At 45.1% G+C, this 17636-nt stretch overlaps 3 protein-coding genes and 1 long non-coding RNA gene across 9 annotated transcripts in view; 2 read left to right on the forward strand and 2 right to left on the reverse strand.

Annotated features, from left to right (window-relative positions):
* Positions 1 to 3442: 3442 nt before the first annotated feature.
* Positions 3443 to 4232, reverse strand: LOC132534873 (uncharacterized). Its single transcript, XR_009546623.1, has 2 exons — positions 4098 to 4232; positions 3443 to 3959 (listed from the first exon to the last, which is right to left on the reverse strand). It is a non-coding gene; the product is annotated as an uncharacterized LOC132534873 (long non-coding RNA).
* On the forward strand, positions 4085 to 11442 carry TMCO6 (transmembrane and coiled-coil domains 6). 5 transcript variants are annotated; one of them, XM_060179369.1, is made up of 13 exons: positions 4085 to 4240; positions 4369 to 4481; positions 7171 to 7212; positions 7693 to 7808; positions 7915 to 8098; positions 8467 to 8571; positions 8756 to 8841; positions 9037 to 9153; positions 9322 to 9433; positions 10014 to 10200; positions 10304 to 10398; positions 10612 to 10779; positions 11010 to 11442. In XM_060179369.1, the coding sequence occupies exons 1-13, from the start codon at positions 4156 to 4158 to the stop codon at positions 11121 to 11123; spliced, it is 1524 nt and encodes a 507-aa protein (XP_060035352.1). In that variant the 5' UTR covers positions 4085 to 4155; the 3' UTR covers positions 11124 to 11442. The 5 variants fall into 5 exon arrangements, with proteins under 5 accessions (XP_060035352.1, XP_007517576.1, XP_060035369.1 ...); XM_007517514.3 differs by lacking the exon at positions 7171 to 7212; XM_060179386.1 differs by lacking the exons at positions 4085 to 4240; positions 7171 to 7212; positions 7915 to 8098 and having other exon boundaries at positions 4290 to 4481.
* Positions 11443 to 11455: 13 nt separating this feature from the next.
* NDUFA2 (NADH:ubiquinone oxidoreductase subunit A2) lies at positions 11456 to 14332 on the reverse strand. The gene is made up of 3 exons (XM_007517513.3): positions 14171 to 14332; positions 13957 to 14063; positions 11456 to 11656 (listed from the first exon to the last, which is right to left on the reverse strand). Exons 1-3 carry the CDS (start codon positions 14266 to 14268, stop codon positions 11565 to 11567), a joined length of 297 nt encoding a protein of 98 aa, XP_007517575.1. The 5' UTR covers positions 14269 to 14332; the 3' UTR covers positions 11456 to 11564.
* A 101-nt stretch (positions 14333 to 14433) lies between these two features.
* Positions 14434 to 17636, forward strand: part of IK (IK cytokine) — a 32127-nt gene continuing 28924 nt past the window's right edge. For both annotated transcript variants that reach the window (XM_007517512.3, XM_060179358.1), the window contains exons 1-2: positions 14434 to 14585; positions 16923 to 16989. In XM_007517512.3, the coding sequence (XP_007517574.1) occupies positions 14570 to 14585; positions 16923 to 16989 (83 nt within the window). In that variant the 5' untranslated portion in view covers positions 14434 to 14569. The remainder of the gene's footprint in view (positions 14586 to 16922; positions 16990 to 17636) is intronic.

A 17636-nucleotide genomic window follows, 5' to 3' on the forward strand; every position in this document is an offset into this window, starting at 1 on the left:
ACATTATAGTGTGCAAGGACCCGGGTCCTGCAGGAAGAAAGCTTAGTGAGTGGTAAAGCATGGCTGCAGGTGTCTCTCTATCTCTTTCTCTCCTCCCTTCTCAGTTACTTTCTGTCTCTATCCAATAATAAATAATAAAAATAGGGCAAGGGCAGATAGCATAATGGTTATGCAAAAAGTCTCTCATGCCTTAGGCTCTGAAGTCCCAAGTTCTGAAGTCCCTCCACTGCTATAAGCCAGAGCTGAGCAGTGCTCTGGTTTGAAAAATAGTAATAGAGGGGAGTCGCGCTGTAGCGCAGCGGGTTAAGCGCAGGTGGCGCAAAGCACAAGGACCGGCATAAGGATCCCGGTTCGAACCCCAGCTCCCCACCTGCAGGGGAGTCGCTTCACAGGCGGTGAAGCAGGTCTGCAGGTGTCTATCTTTCTCTCCCCCTCTGTCTTCCCCTCCTCTCTCCATTTCTCTCTGTCCTATCCAACAACGACAACAATAATAACTACAACAATAAAACAACAAGGGCAGCAAAAGGGAATAAATAAATCAAATAAATATTTTTTAAAAAATAAAAAAAAGAAAAATAGTAATAGTAATAGTAATAGTAACCGGGTACTAGCACATCTAGTAGAACACTCTCATTACCACATGCATGGATCTCAGTTCAAGTTCTTGGTGCCCTCCTACTGGGGGAAATTTTAAGAGCAGTAAAGCCGGTGTCTCTTTCTCTCTGTCTATACTCCCTTCCCTTCTCAGCTTCTGTCTCTATCTAAAATAAAAAATAAATCAATAAAATATCTTTTTATAAAGTTTATTTTTATTTGATAGGACAGAGAGAAATTAAGAGGGGGGGAGTTAGAGAGGGAGAAAGAGACACCTGCAGCACTGCTTCACTGCTCATGAAGCCCTCTGCAGATGGGAGCTGTGGACTTGAATCAAGGTCTTTGTGCTTGGTAACATGTGCACTGAACCTAATGTGTCACTGTCCAGCCCCACAATAAGGTGTTAAATAATAATGACAAAATGGGTTTAATGGTCCTGGAGATGGCGCAGTGGATAAAGCGTTGGATTGTTGTGATCCAGGAGGTGGCACAGTGGTAAAGCTTTGGACTCTGAAGCATGCAGTCCCGAGTTTGATCCCCGGCAGCACATGTGCCAGAGTGATGTCTGGTTCTTTCTCTCCTCATATCTTTCTCATGAATAAATAAATTCTTCTTTGAAAAAAATGGGTTTCCTTGGATAGTTTGTCTTAATAGCTTATTTGCAGTATGTAAATCATACTATTTGCTTGTTTATTATTGTGTTCCAGTAATACTCTAAATCCTTTCCTGAATTTGTTTTTACTTGAATATTTTTTAAAACGTATGTATTTTATTTAATAAGAAAGTGACAAAGCAGCACTAAGATATATACAGTACCAGGGATCAAATTCAGGATACTTGCAAGTTCATTGTTTTGCCACTTCATGTTCTGTTTCACTTGGGTTCTTTTTCTCTCTCTTTCTTTCTACTAGGATTTATTTATTAGTATGAGTGAAAGGAGAGAGAGAGAAAGAGAGGAACCAGAGTACCACTGGGGCAGATGCACTGCCAGAGATGATTGAAGTTGACAACTCATGCTTGAAAGTTCAGTATTTTATACACTTTACCACTTCCTGGGCCACTACTTGGGCATTCCTAAAAGTTAGAGAGACAGCCCAGGAGGTGGGACAATAGATAGAGTTGAGGAGCCAGGCAGTAGCATACCTGGTTAAGGACAAGCATTACAGTGTGCTAGGACCCAGGTTCAAGCCCCTGCTACCCACCTGTAGGGAGGAAACTTCACAAGTGGTGAAACAGGGCTGCAGGTATCTCTCTGTCTCTCACCCTCTCTATTTTTCTCATGATTTCTGGCTGTCTCTATCCAATAAATACATAAAAAATAATAATAAATTTAAAGGATAAGAGTTGAACTTGCAGACATGAGGTCCTGAGTTTCATCGCTGGTATCATATGTGCCAGAGTGTTGCCCTAGTTCTCTCACACTCCATTTTTCTCTTATTAATTAATTAGTTAATTAATTATTTTATTTATTTATTAATGAGAAATCTAGGAGGGGAGAGAGAAAGAACCAGATATCATTTGGTACATGTATTGCGGGGGATTGAATTCAGGACCTCACGCTTGAGAGTCCAATGCTTTGTCCACTGCGCCACCTCCTGGACCACAGTTCTGTATCATTAATAAATAAAAATATGGGGGGAGGGGCTACATAGCATAATTGTTATGCAAAAAGACTTCCATGCCTGAAGCTTCAAATTCTCAGGTTAAATTCCATACCCCTATGCCAAAGGTAGGCCATGCTCTAGCAAAAAAAAAAAAAAAAAAAGAATAAAAAACAAACAGACAAACAAAAAACTCCTACCTTTTAAAAATAAAATAAACTGTTTGGGATTGAGAAGATAACATAGTGATTATGCAAAAGAATTTCATGCTAAGGCTCCAAGGTCCCAGGTTCAATCCCCAGCACCAACATAAGCCAAAGCTGAGCAGTGCTCTGGTTAAAATAATGATAATGGGGGGCTGGGCAGTGGTGCACCTGGTTAAATGTACATGTCACAATGTGCTAGGACCAGGGTTCAAGCCCCTAGTCCCCAACTACAAGGGAAAATCTTCATAATCAGTGAAGCAGTGCTGTAGATATTTCTCTATCTCTCCTCTAGATTTCTCTCTCTCTGTATCCAATAAGTAAATAAATACATATAAAATAAAATAATGATTAGGATAATAAATTGCTTTTCCATGTGCATGACCCAGGTACAAGCTGAGCTGAGCCCGGCCCCTACTGAATTGCAAGAAACTTTGGTATTTTCTCCTATCTCTCTTCCTTTGTCTGGAAAATCCCAGAGCAGGGAAACCCCAGAGATAACAATCAATAAAATAAACAAACAAATAAATAAAGGGGCCGGATGGTGGTGCACCTGGTTGAGTGCACATGTTATAAAGTGCAAGGACACAGGTTTGAGCCCCTGGTCCTCACCTGCAGGGGGAAAGCTTTTCGAGTGGTGAAGCAGGTCCGCAGGTGTCTCTCTGTCTCTCTCTCTCTCTATCACCCCTCCCCTCTCAATTTCTGACTGTCTCTATCAAATAAGTAAAGATAAAAAATTTAATAAATAAATAATATTAAAAAGTAGAGTGCTTCAGTATAAGTGTTAAGTCCTACCTACTAGAACTTGTAGGGTTTTGTTGTTGATTTTTTAAATTTTACCAGAGCACTATCCCTCTTGGGGGGATTAATGGTTTACAGTCAACAGAAAAATACAGTAGTTTGTACACGTGTAACACTTCTATTTGTCACATAATAATTCAACCCCCTCCAGTTCCTTCTCTGCCATCATGTTTTTTTATTATTAGAACACACACACACACAAACACACACTTCATTAAGCAAATGATAATGACAGGCAACAAAGTTTATTAAAACACTAACTATATTTATTTATTATTTTAAATTAATTTTTTCCTTTATTGGGAGATTAATGTTTTACAGTCGACAGCAAATACAATAGTTTGTACATGCATAACATTTCTGTTTTCCACATAACAATTCAACCCTCTCTAGGTCCTCCTCTGCCATCATGTTCCACCTCTTTTAATCAAGCAGTATCTAGCTGACTAGGGGAGATCAACATTTGATGACTGAATTTATCCAAAAACAATGCGACTCCTTTTGTATATAACAGTGAAATCGTTTCATTTTCTTCCCCAGGAGAGAGGGAGTAAATTGTTCAGGAGAGCGTTCAGCGAGAGAATAAAACAGCCAGCCTGTAGTCAGCCCATCAGAGTGACGTGTAATTAAAATCCAGGAGCCTCAGGTCTTCCTAGAGCTGGGGTGACTTTGAATATTTGTCTAGGGTGTGTTGGGGGTGGGAACTTGGTGTCTGTGATCCTCCGAGGCCAGGCCGGGGTCAGGTTGAACATTTTCTTTCCTGGAATTGTGAAATAAAACAACCTATCTGGGATCACAGTTCTGATCCCAACCGGCCTCTAGCCTGTGCCCCGCCCCTCCCCTTCCCATTTCCGCCCGCCCACCTCCCCGCTCCTCGCTGCGCCTGCGCCGTCCGCACTTTCTCCGCGGAGCCCCTCCCTCCACTGTGGGGTCTGCGCATCTCCTCCAGCTCCACCATGTGGAGCAGACGCCAAGGCCTCCTCCGGTCTGCGGGCTGCGGCGTGGAGGAACTCCGGCGCCGCCGTCGGGAGCGGGAGGCAGGTGCGGGTGGGCAGGCGAGGGAGCACGGGCTAGCGGTGTGGCGGTGGGACGTATCTGAATAGACCCGGTGGGCTGGATTCTGGGTCCTCTGTGCCCATCCCACGCTCAGCCGGCTCCCTCGCCCCCAGCTCTGCGGAAGGCGCGGAGGGAGCAGCAGCTGGTCAGCAAGAGATTGCTGAGAGATGAAACCCCGGAAGAAGCCGAAGGAGAATGTGTGGCCGCCATCCTCGGGGAAGCCGAGGTGAGGGGGCAGTGTGCAGATTGGCGCCGAATGCTTTCCAGGGTACTCCGGGCCCGCCCCCAAACCTGAATGCACCCTCATCCATCCAGTGGGCGGAGCCAGAAACTGGGTATTTTGGACCGCTGCTGCCAATTGCACGTTAATAAGCAAACCCTCTTTTCTTCTATGTTTTTAAAAACTGTACACATGTCATATTTATTTTTATTGAAAGAGACGTAGATAGATACAGAAAGACCAAAGCACTGCTCAGCTCTGGCTTATGGTGGTGCTGGCTTATTGGTGATGCTAGTAATTGAACCTAGGACCTCAGAGCCTCAGGCTCCTATGAAAGACTTCTGCATAACCATTTAGCTGTCTCCCTAGCCCCCTCTCCTTTTTATTTGACTTTTTATTTTTATTTGCCATCGTGGCGGCCACCACTCTTTCTTTAGATATTTAAATACACGTAAGAAGTCACATATAATACTGTGACTCTAAAGTTCATTCTCCTTGTATCAGTTTTATATACCTATTAAAAACACATAGGAAAACAAAAACACGGTGCTGGGCGGTGGCACACCTAGTTAAACATACATAGTGATAAGTGCAAGAACCCGTGCAAGGATGCGGGTATCTTTCTCCCTACCTCCACCTCTCAGTTTCTCTCTGTCCTATCCAATAAAACGGGAAAAATGGCTGCCAGGTGCAGTGGATTTGTAGTGCTGGCACTGACCTCCAGCAGTTTTTTGTTTTGCTTCCAGCAGTGACCGTGGAAGCAAAACAAAAAACATAGGGACCAAAGTCCTTTCTGTGCCCTGTAAAGTCCAGTATAGTTTAACCACCTACTTCCCAACTAACTCATCTCAGCCACAATGTCCTCTTTTTAGTTCTTGGAATAATATACCAGGCTCTTTGTCTTTTTTTTTTTATCTTTATTATTTATTGGCTAGAGACAGTCAGAAATCGAGAGGGAAGGGGAGATAGAGAGGGTGAGCAACAGAGAGACACCTGCAGCCCTGCTTCACCACTTGTGAAGCTTTCCCCTTCAGGTGGGGACTGGGGCCTCAAACCTGGGTCCTGTGCACTGTAACATGTGCTCAACCTGGTGCGCCACCACCGGCCCCATCTTTATGTCTTGAGCCATCTCTGTAGTATCTAAAGTAGGTCTCATTTGGTAGTCTATCTTGGCAACTTGTTTGCAGAATTCTAACCACACTAATTTGTTTAGTTCTTAATATTTTCAGCTGGAATTAGAAAAACTTTGACCCTATCTTAGTTGTTCCCATCAAAAATCCAGATGCCTGTACAATACCTGGTATACAGTAGGAGTTCAACATTTACTGAATAAGTGAAACAATTGGTTTTAGCCTATTTGCTAATTCATTAAGCATTCATTATCCTCAATGCTTGTATGTGTTTACATAATTTCCAAAACACTTATGCCAAGGTTATGCTACTGTGTGCTTACTTTATACTGTGTTGGGTACTGAGGTACATCAAGATGATAAGAGTACCTTTCTTTGAAGTACTAATATCACTTGCTATGAAAGAAACATGAGGCAAAAGAGAAAAGGAAGCCAGCAGAGCTAACTTTCTGAGGCAGTAGCAGTAGCAGAAGTTTGAAGGGTGTAGAGGAACTGGAGAGGGTACTCCATGCACAGGAAAGAGTTATGTGCAGCCTGGGAGGTGCCACAGTGACTGGAGCATTGAGTCTAAGAGTATGGGGTCCTGAGTTTGATCCTGGTCATCAGATATGCCAGAGTGATGGTCTGCTTCTCTCTCCTGAATATTAATACATAAAAATCTTTGTATTTTATTTATTATTGTAGAGGCAGAAATTGAGAAGTTAGGGAAAGAGACCTGCAGCACTGCTTCATGGCTTATGAAGCTTTCACATGGCAGGTGGGGACCAGGGGTTTGAACCTGGGTCCTTGCACATTGTAACATGTACACTAAACCAGGTATGTCACCTCCTCCTTGCCCTCAATAAATAAAAATCTGTAGAAAAGGGAGTCGGTAGGTAGCGCAGCGGGTTAAGCGCACGTGGCGCAAAACGCAAGGACTGGCATAAGGATACCGGTTCGAGCCCCTGGCTCCCCACCTGCTGGGAAGTCGCTCCACAGGCGTGAAGCAGGTCTGCAGGTGTCTCTTTTTCTCCCCCTCTATCTTCTCCTCCTCTCTCCATTTCTCTGTCCTATCCAACAATGACATCAATGACAACAACTACAACGATAAAACAAGGCAACAAAAGGGAATAATAAATATTAAAAATATTTTTAAAAATAAAATAAAAAGAAGATTGTGCAAAAGCTTGAATGTATTAAAAGAAAAAACAACAGCAAGTCATGTTATACTGGGTGATGTTGGAGTGTGGGCTGCTGAGAATGATTGGAGGGGTAGGTTATGCCAGGTTGGGAGGGCTATTATCCTTGAAATAAACCTGTTAGAAGACAGGGTTGGGAACCCATGAGACACCTTACTTGTTACTGTACCTGCATTGCCATGCGGGCGGGCAACGTAGTTTCCAGCAACAAGGGGGTAAAAAAGATAAAGTAGTTACTGATACTCCTTTTTTTTTTTTTTTTTAAATCAGTGCACTGCTTAGCTCTGGCTTATGGTGGATTGAACCTGGGATCTGGGAGCCTCAGGCATGAGATTCTGTTTGTATAACCATTATGCTATTTCCCTGCCCCACTCTCATTTTTTTCAGATGAGCAATTTAAGTTCAGGAGGAGCTGTTGTTAGCTATATTGTGAGTGAGCAGTTCTTTTCTTTTTGATTAACAAAGTGAAGAGGGTGAATAGAGAAGGGGGGAGAGAGAGAGAGAGAGGGAACACCTAGAGTATTATTTTGGCACCTGCGATGTTGGGGACTGAACTCAGTACCTTACACTTTTAAGTTCAAGGTATTAACCACTGCACCACGTTCTGGACTGTGAATGACAAGTTCTTTTTTTAAAAAAGAATTTATTTATTTATACATGAGAAAGACAGGAGAAAAAGAATCAGACATCACTCTGGTACATGTGCAGCCGTGATCGAACTCAGGACCTCATGGTGGAGAATCCAATGCTTTATCCACTGCGCCACCTCCCAGACCACGAATGACAAGTTCTAGGGAGGGTGTGATATTGGAGACCTCACAGGTGAAGTGGGTAAAGCAGATCTCAGGATTTGCTTTATAGCAGTAAGTTGTATGTTGCTTTCTTGCCTCTCCTTGCCTTGGCTTCCAGATCCAGCAGTTCCTGAGGCTAGCCCACCGGGGCACAGAGGAAAAAGAGAGAGAGAGGGCTCTGTTTAGTCTTCGTCGGGGATTGCAGCACTCAGAGACACAGAAGACCTTCATCAGGTGAGTGTCGATAGTGTGAGTGTGTGGCTAGGGCTTTCAGGGACACACAGAATTTGTGAAGAGGTTGGGCAACAGATTAAGCAGTGTTCTGGTCTCACTTCTGTAGGCTGGAGGGAAGCATGCGGACCCTGGTGGGACTCCTGACCAGCAACCAGGCGCTGCTTCAGCTTGAGGCAGCTCGCTGCCTTCATGAGCTCTCTCACTCAGAGCACTCTGTGGTGGCTGAGGCCTGCCTGCCAGCTACTTCCTATCTTCTCACCTACCTCTCAGGCCACAGCTCAGAGTTTATAGTGAGTCCTATAACTTCCTGTAAGTCTCTTGGTTTGGATTTAAAAATTTGTGCTTTTGAGGGCCAGGGAAATAGTATGGTAGTTATGCAAACAACTTTTATGCCTGAGGCTCTGAATGGCTCCAGGTTCAATTCCTAGTATCACACCGTAAGCCAGAGGTGAGCAGTCCCCTGATAATAAAAAAATGAATATTGTGTTTTGGGGTCTAGTTTGAGTTGGCAGGTTGGGGAAAACAGAAAATCTGTCTTCCCTGATGCCTACAGCTATATATACACCCATCCTCTCCTACTCCCTTGTGACCAGACCCTCAAGGATGAACTTTCTTCATCCTCCCCAGCTGAGCCCAGTGCTCCTATTCTCTATCTCAGGAACTCTGCCTGTATACACTGGGTAACCTAATTGTGGAGAGTGAGGTTGTGAGGAGGCAGCTCCTGCCACAGGGCATTATTCCAGCCATGGCAGCTTGCATGCAGGTGAGTGTCTACTTTTGTTCTCCCTGCCTGGACAGCCCTACTTTCACTTCTCTGCCCACTCCCTACCTGCTTTGTGTAGGTAGCTCCAGCCACTGACCTATGCCAAGGGGTTAAAGTCGCACTTTAACATGAACTCTTAGGACCCAACTTCCAGACGCAGACCCCCCCCCCCGTCTCCCTCTAGTCACCCCACCTGCCTGTGCTGGAAGCGCTTGGATATGCCTTGTCCCAGCTTCTGCAGGCTAAAGAAGCACCAGAGAACATCATTCCGTAAGTAAAATGTGCCTCCAGATGAGGAAGCAGGGGTGACAGACTTTCGGATGCTTGAGTGAGTGGTTCCCAAAGCTGATGCACATTTCTGCCAGGGTTTTGGGTCTGAACACTTCCCCACTTGCTGGTAGGCTTTGGGAAGAAAACAGATAGGTTTCCTTCTATGGCTCTTTTCAGTTCCTTTTCCACTGGCAGCTCTGTTCTAGGTTCCACTCTCCCTCAGCACATGCTGCAGCTCTTGCAACCTGGTCCAAAGCTAAATCCTGGGATTGCTGTGGAGTTTGCTTGGTGTCTTCATTACATCATCTGCAGGTAACACAGGCCAGTTATGAAAGTGCTACACACCTCCCCTAAGGATCTGTTCTATGAAAGGCTTCCAGAATTGTTGTGCTAAGTCCTCTTATTGGACCCCAGGGAGCCCTAGAACTAGGTTGTTTGCAAAGTTAACTGAGATTACCTGTGTTGCTCCCTATTGCCCAGCCAGGTCAACAATGCCCTGCTCATCACCCATGGGGCTCTGTCCACTCTGGGGCTGTTACTGTTGGACTTGGCCGGGGCTGTCCAGAGAACTGAGAATGCAGGACTGGAGCTGGTAGGTGAAGAGGACAGGTCAAGATCTGAGCAGCCTTTTTTTCTTTTTCTTTCTTGACATTTTATTTATTGGAAAGAAACAGAGAAATTAAGGGGTAAGGGAAGATAGAGATGGAGAAAGACACCTGCAGCAATGCTTCACCAATTGCAAAGATATCCTCCTACAGGTGGGGACTGGGGGGCTTGAGCCTGGGTCCTTGTGCATGTGTGCACAGCCAGATGCACTACCACCTGCAACATTTCTTTTTATTTTTTTGCCTCCAAGGTTATCACTGGATCTTGGTGCTGACACTGCAAACCCACTGCTCCTGGTGGCCAAACACCCCCCCCCCCCATTTTATTGGATAGAACAGAGAGAAATTGAGAAAGGAAGGGGAGATAGATGACACCTGCAGGCCTGCTTCATCGCTTGTGAAGTGTCCCTCTTGCAGATGGAGATCTGGGGGCTTGAACCAGGATCCTTCAATTTAATACTATGTGTGTTTAGCTGGATACAGCACTGCCTGGCCCCTGACATTTCTATTGTTACCTTCCAGTGTGTGGGTAGCTTCTTACACCTGACTCACAACTTTTCTTTGCAGCTGGCATGTCCTGTACTTCGATGTTTAAGCAACTTGCTAACAGAGGCAGCTGTAGAGACTATAGATGGGCAAATGCAACATGGGGATGAGCGCATTCTGGCAGCCCTTTTTATCCTTCTGCAGTTCTTCTTTGAGAAACAGCCCAGCCTGCTTCCTGAGGGCCTTTGGCTCCTGAACAACCTCACTGGTAGGCATCAGTGCTTGATTCTGGGCTGAACTGAAGGGTAAGGCTGGGAAGTGGTGGTTTCAGGGAGTTTTAAGATACTTCACCCTGATATTTTCCTTTCCAGCAAACAGCCCTAGTTTCTGTACCTCCTTGCTCTCCCTGGATCTGACTGAGCCCCTCTTGAAGTTGTTGCCAGTATCAAATGTGGTGAGCGTATTGGTAGGTATTGGGGTCATGTGAGTCCAAGCCCTGTAATGACCAATGTATAAATTATTGGGGCAGGCTTGGTTCCTCAGCATGTTACTTAGTTGACAGCTAGCAGATGGTGTGTTATGCTTTCAGTTAGACTTCAAGCATTCTATGTAACTTAACCATCACTGACATCTTCAGCTTTCACCCATGTGGGGGCTGTGCATACCTATCTGTCTGCAGGTGCTCACAGTTCTGTGCAACGTTGCAGAGAAGGGTCCTGCTTACTGTCAGCATTTGTGGCCAGGGCCCTTGCTCTCCTCCTTGTTGGACATGCTGGCCCTATCTGACACTGAAGTAGTAGGCCAGAGTTTGGAGCTACTGCAACTGCTGTTCCTCTATCGGCCAGAGGTGGGTGTGTGACCCTGGTTCCTCTCCAATTCCCATTTGGGAGCCTCTGATCTAACCATGTCCTAACTATAACTTCTCTGGGCCTGGTAAGCCCTTGTGGACTCCAGTTCAGAGCCTCTATCCATTCTTCTGTGGGAATGTATCCTCTACCAAGAAGAGGAGGACTAATCTGTAAGGTTGCAGGAATCCAGGTATTAAGTCCTATTCTCCCTGCCCCCCCCCCCCCCCAGGCTGGCCATGCCTTCATGCAGCAGTCAGGGCTGCAAGCCCTGGAAAGGCATAAGGAGGAGGCACAGCTCCAGGATCGGGTACATGCTCTCCAGCAGAAAGCTCTTCATGGGTGAACTGACTTCCTCTGCAACACCTCCTTTTCTTCTCCCTGCCATTTCCTAGTCACAGAGATTTTCATTTGGGAATTTAGAAGCATAATGAGGTCTCATGGACTGTGCTCCCACATCTCCTAAGACATCTTTACCTAGCACTGTCCGGCCACAAGACCAGAGAAGCATGATATGGCCTATTTATTTGGGGGCCCAGAGATCTCTCTCTTTTTCCCCTTCATTTCACTTTAGTACCTGGTGGCTTTTGATGGAGTAGAATAAAGTTTAAATGGTTTTGCCTCAGATGTTGCACAATAAAGGATTGTGGGTAGAATGAGAAGAATGCTGAGACAGTCTATTACAGTATAAGCTTTATAGACAATGAAAGAACACATTTCTCCATGCTGTAATCAGCCAGCAGAACCCGGACTGTTGTACCGTTGCTCTTAATCCTCAGTGAAAGCTTCAGGCTTTGCCACTTAGCACATTCTCCAAGGCTTTGGTTACCTGATCAGCACTGAAGTTATTCAGAGAAACATGATTTTCTTGGCCAAATGCTGAGGAGAGAGAAAAGCAACTAAGTACCTACTCTGCACTGTGGCGGCTAGCTACTAAAATATGCAACAGGTTTTTGCCATCAGTTTTGGTTTGACAGGACAGGAAGGATAGCTTGGCCTTACTGGGTGTCCATTCTGTGGCTTCCATAGCCCCCTTCAGTTTAATATACTCCTCCTCTAGAATCTACTGGCTTTTGGAAAAAGAAACATCTTTTCCTCTTCAGTGCATGACATACTACAGGTGTCCACTGTCAAAATCAATCTTTTAGGTGTGACTCCCTCTTTCCCCAAGACATTCCTATAGGAAGACTTAAGAAAAAATAAATAAAATAAACATTTCTTCATAGCCCAGGAGAGGGCACAGTGGGAAGAGCACAGAACTTGCCTTCATAAAGCCCCAGTAGGGATCCCCAGCATTACCTATACCAAAATAATGTTCTGGTTCTCTCTCTCTTGTTTTTAATATAACAAGTTCTAAAAATACTGTGGTTACTGCCAGGGGGGTAGGGGTAGGGGTAGGGGGTGGGAGGCACCTCTGTACATACAGAATATTGGACTCTCAAGCATTTAGTCCCAAATTCCATCCCCAAGATTTTATGTGCCACAGTGAATGCTCTGACTTGTTCTCTCTACTCTCAATAAAATATATAAAAATACCACTACTATGTGTATTATTGCAAGTAGCATGTAAATAATTTTCAGACTGTAGTACTTGAAGTAGGGTAATACCACTAAAAAGGGACCAAGGACATTTTTACTTAATTGGCCAGTGAATGACTTTCTGAGAGTCAAACCTGAATAATTAGAACCATGGAATTCTAGCAGAAATGTATTCTAGGTGCCAGGTGATGGCACCCCTGGTTAAGTACTCAGGTTCAAGCCCCTGGTCCCCACCTGCAGGAGGAAAGCTCCATTTCTCTCTGTCCTATCCAACAATGATACCAATAACAACAATAATAATAACTACAACAGTAAAACAAAACAAGGGCAACAAAAGGGAATAAATAAATATTTACAAAATTAAGAATATTAAAAATATATATATTCTAAGAAGGGGGAGCAAATCCCCAGCACCAGTAGTAGACAGAGCTGAGCAGTGCTCTGATAACAATTTAAAAAGTAAATGCTTGATGGTCCAGGAGGTGGCACAGTGGATAAAGCATTGGATTCTCAACCATGATGTCATGAGTTTGATCCCCGGCAGCACATGTACCAGAGCGATGTTCATTCTCTCCTCGTCTTTCTCATAAATAAATAAATTCTTTAAAAAATGTGTCCTGGAGCTCAGCTTCCCCAGAGACCCACCCTACTAGGGAAAGAAAGAGGCAGACTGGGAGTATGGACCGACCAGTCAACGCCCATGTTCAGCGGGGAAGCAATTACAGAAGCCAGACCTTCTACCTTCTGCAACCCTCAACGACCCTGGGTCCATGCTCCCAGAGGGATAGAGAATGGGAAAGCTACTGGGGAGGGGGTGGGATATGGAGATTGGGCGGTGGGAATTGTGTGGAGTTGTACCCCTCCTACCCTATGGTTTTGTTAATTAATCTTTCTTAGAAAAGAAAAAAGAAAAAGAAAAAAAAAAAAAAAAGGAAATGTGGCCTGGGAGGTGGCTAGACTCTCAAGCATGACTTGTCCAGCGGTTAAGCGCAGGTGTCGCAAAGCTCAAGGACCGGTGAAAGGATCCTAGTTCGAGCCCCCAGATCCCCACCTGCAGGGGAGTCACTTCACAAGCGGTGAAGCAGGTCTGCAGGTGTCTTTCTCCCTCTCCCTCCATTTCTTTCTGTCCTATCCAACAACGACATCAATAACAACAATAAAACAAGGGCAACACAAGGGAATAAATATTTTTTTAAAAAGAGATTTAGGCAGGAAAGCAATCAGCACAAGGCCCAGCAGTAAATACTCAACACAGACTCATAATTTTAGGCTTTTATTATTATTGATAATATTCACACTTTACCCTGCTCATACGTAATTTGGAAGGGCCTAGATTAAAGAAAGTTAACCAGAATTTCTTTCCTCTATGAAGCCTGTTCAAAAATGGCAGTAACTGGTCCCAACAATGGCTGGGCTGCCTCCACCATAAACAGCCAAACTCCATAATCCCATGAGTAAACTCCTTGCACTGTCTCTCCTGGCCTCCATAATCCTACGAATATATATATATTTTTTTTTTTACAAGAAACAAGATCGGCCGCAGATCCTAGGTCCGATATCTACAGATCTTTGGTGACCTTGAACCTTTGGTCCCTCGTTCCTCCCACCGAGACCCCAGACCCCCGGCGTCCCGCGCTCACCGTAGCGGGCCCAGAGCTTGGGCTGCACATCGGAGCATTCGCGGATTAGAACGGGCAGGTCGGGGTTCGCCTTCTTCAGCTCCACATAGCGCTTCTCGATGAAGTCCCTGCGAGAGTCAGAGACCATCGCGCTTGCTGCTCCCCAAACACCCGGCAGGCCGAGGTCATGACCCCAGCACCCCACACCCGCCCGCCTCTTCACACCGCGCCTCACCTGACGCCCTGGCTGCCCGGCGAACGCTGGCATAAATGGATGCGAATCTCACGCAGGGCTCTGGCCCCGACTGTCCGACTCCCAGCGGCTGCGGCCATCTCCGCTACTTCAACCCAAATCCCCTATAACCTAAAACCTTCCGGTCCAGCCCTCCAATTAAACGAGTCTCGGACCCTCTACTTTTCGCGATAGGTCGGCTGACGTAAGAGGCGGGGCAAATGTTGGCCACTAAAATAAAAGCATTGCCCGGCTTGGGGCAGGACTTCCTCCCGTCTTCCGGAAGGAGAGCTACGCGCTCAGCACTGTTGGCCGTCTCCTGCGGTGCATTGTGGGTAAAGGTCCTGCCGCTGTTGTTTTGGGAGTCCCGGTCTTTGCTGGCCTAGAAGGACCGCCGACAAGATGCCGGAGCGAGACAGTAAGATTCGGGTCTCCTGTTCGCTTTTCCCACCAGAGCTCGGGACATTTGTACTATTTGATTTTCAGGGCTTGAGCCTGGAGTGTATGTATGTACGCGGGAGGGGCTAGGGAAAGGCCGGGCCTGGGACGCTTGGGGCCTGACGGGCACTTTGGGGTCTCCATGTGAAGCCTGGGAGCGCTAAATTCTGTCGGTAACCGTCTCCCCAGCCTCAAGTGATGGCTAGCGGGGTCTTTTCTTTTCTTTTCTTCTTTTCTTTCTTTTTTTTTTTTTTTTTGTGTGTGTGTTTGTCAATTCCATCACTTAATCTCGCGTTGCACCAGCATTTCTTCGACCTGGTATGTTAGATGTCATCTTACAAGACTTCATTTGCTGAGCCTTCAGCACTGTTAGGGAACCCCCTATCTGGCCACCTACAGCGTCTAGCTAGGCTTTTCCTCAAGGTAACACTTTATTTATTTTTTTATTCCCCTTAGAGTAGAAAGTGAGAAGTGCCCAGGCGGTGGCGCATCTGGTTAAGCGCACAGGTTACAGCGCACAGGGACATGGGTTCAAGCCCCTGGTCCCCCCACACACACCTGCAGGAGAAAACTTCACGAGTGGTGAAGCAGTGCTGCAGGTGTCTGTTTCTTCCTCTCTTCCCCTCCACGCTCAGTTTCTGTCTCTATCCAATAACAAATAAATAAAGAGTGAGAAAAAAACATCACACCACCACTCATGAAACTTCCCCTGTTAAATATTCGTATGTAATGGCTGGGGGCTCCAACCTGTGCCCTTGTGCATAGCAAAGTAGATGCTCTACCGGTTGAGCCATCTCCCAATCCCCCGAAAAGCACCTTTTAATTTTTATTTTATTTTTTTTATTATTATATTTTATTATTGATAAATAAATACTATTTAATATTTATTTTTTCACTTTCCCTTTGTTTTTGCCCTTGTTGTCTTATTGTTGTAGTCATTATTGTTGTTGTTATTGATGTCTTCGTTGTTGGATAGGACAGAGGGAAATGGAGAGAGGAGAAGACAGGGGGAGAGAAAGACACCTGCAAACCTGCTTCACCACCTGTGAAGCGACCCCCCCTGCAGGTGGGGAGCCGGGGGCTCGAACCGGAATCCTTACGCGGGTCCTTGTGCTTTGCCACCTGCGCTTCTTCTTCTAGCGTTTGCCCTTCTTCCGTAGCCAGTCAACAGGTCAGGTTGAAAGCTTTCAGGAGCTGCTTGTTGCTGGCTTTGAAAGTGACTGGGATCCATGTGGATTCAGTCGGCTAGGAAGGATCGTTAGTTTCCCCAATGAATGGGTACTCACGGGATGCACCACGAGAAGGTCGATCCAATGCATCCCACCACCTGCGCTTAACCACTGCGCTACTGCCTGACTCCTTTGTTATTATTATTTTTTACTGGAGCCCTGCTCAGCTCTGGCATATGGTGGTGCGGAGGATTGAACCGGGGACTATATAGCCTCAGGCATGAGAGTCTCTGCATAACCATTATGTTTTTTGTTGTTTTTTTTTTTTAACACAAAACATTTTACTGGGGAAATACTGACTTATAAAACTGTTGTTCTGGGTTTGCAGTTTTTTATTTCACATGGTAAGGGTCAGCACTTCATACCGTCCACCAACTTGTCTAGTTCCTCCACCATTAAACACTGTATCCCCAACTTCCCCTTCTCAGTTCCTCCCACACCAAAATACTTATTACACATTGTAACTTGCCTTGCCTTTTCTATTTTATATAATAGTAAAATCAAAGATTCATGTGGTGCAGTTGGTAAAGCATTGGACTCTCAAGTATGAGGTCCTGAGTTCAGTCCCCGGCAGCACATGTACCAGAGTGATGTCTGGTCCTTTCTCTCTCCTCCTATCTTTCTCACTAATAAAATTAAAAGATTTTGGGGCCAGGTGATGGTGTACCTGGTTGAGCACATGTATTACAGTGCTCAAGGACCTGAGTTCGAGCCCCCAGTCCCCACCTGCAGGGGGAAAGCTTTGCAAGTGGTGAAGCAGTGCTGCAGGTGTCTCTCTGTCTCTCTCCCTATCACCCCCTTCCCTCTTGATTTCTGGCTGTCTCTATCCAATAAATAAAAGATAATAAAAAATAAAAATAAACTCAAAAATTCATTTCATGAGAGAGTGACAGAGCATGATTATGATGGGATGGAACCTGGGGTCTTAGTCATGTAAATTCTATGCTCAAACTGCTGAACCAGTCCCCCAGCTGCTGGTTTTTTTTTTTAAGTTAGCAAACATTTGCATAGTCACTACTGTATCCTCACCTTTTGCACAGGAATGGACACTAATGGTTGATTAAATTAATATCAATTATTTTTCATAGGTGAACCATTCTCCAATCCTCTGGCTCCAGATGGCCATGATGTGGACGATCCTCACTCTTTCCACCAGTGAGTGCTTCATTGTAGGGTCTGAATGATCTAGACAATGACTGGCGGTGGTGGTGGTGGTGGTGGTGGTGGTGGTGGTGGTGGTGGTGGTGGTGAAAGGATTTTGAATGTCAGCAACTATGGTCAAACATTGTATTGCTGGCTTTTTAGCTCTTGCATTTTAACTGAATCAAGCAAACTGCATATGGGGAATTCTGGTGGGGGAGGTGCTTGTTTTATAAAATTTTACGTTTCATTACACATATAGGAATAAACTAATTTTGTAGGAAACTAGAATATCAGAAATAAAGGTAAAGTCTTCTCTGATAACATCCCTCATCCTACTCCATTCATTAGAGGTAACTACCATTACTTCTTTTAACAGTTTTTTTTTTTTTTTGTCAATAGGGGCTGGGAACTAGAATACCACTCTGGCACATATGATGCTGGGGATTTTTTTTAAAATTAAAATTGTGATCCTCGTTACATCAAGAGGTCCACAACTTGGTATCTTTTTTCCCTTAATGTTTATTTATACCCTTTTGTTGCCCTTGTTGTTTTATTGTTGTAATTATTATTGTTGTTGTTGGATATGACAGAGAGAAATGGAGAGGGGAGGGGAAAACTACCGCCCGGCCCACTGAACAAAGACTCTTAAACTAGTTATG

Source organism: Erinaceus europaeus, chromosome 2 (genome assembly GCF_950295315.1).
Source record: "Erinaceus europaeus chromosome 2, mEriEur2.1, whole genome shotgun sequence".
NCBI lineage: Eukaryota > Metazoa > Chordata > Mammalia > Eulipotyphla > Erinaceidae > Erinaceus > Erinaceus europaeus.

What these genes read in the sequence shown, in the direction of transcription:
- TMCO6 (XM_060179369.1), top strand. Translation starts at nt 4,156, where the DNA reads ATGTGGAGCAGACGCCAAGGCCTCCTCCGGTCTGCGGGCTGCGGCGTG. An exon ending in CCGTCGGGAGCGGGAGGCAG is followed by an intron (nt 4,241 to 4,368) that starts GTGCGGGTGGGC and finishes CCTCGCCCCCAG; the next exon opens with CTCTGCGGAAGGCGCGGAGG. An exon ending in CTTCATTACATCATCTGCAG is followed by an intron (nt 9,154 to 9,321) that starts GTAACACAGGCC and finishes CCTATTGCCCAG; the next exon opens with CCAGGTCAACAATGCCCTGC.
- NDUFA2 (XM_007517513.3), bottom strand. Translation starts at nt 14,268, where the DNA reads ATGGCCGCAGCCGCTGGGAGTCGGACAGTCGGGGCCAGAGCCCTGCGT. An exon ending in CCGGGCAGCCAGGGCGTCAG is followed by an intron (nt 14,064 to 14,170) that starts GTGAGGCGCGGT and finishes TGACTCTCGCAG; the next exon opens with GGACTTCATCGAGAAGCGCT. An exon ending in CAAGCTCTGGGCCCGCTACG is followed by an intron (nt 11,657 to 13,956) that starts GTGAGCGCGGGA and finishes CTCTCTCCTCAG; the next exon opens with CATTTGGCCAAGAAAATCAT.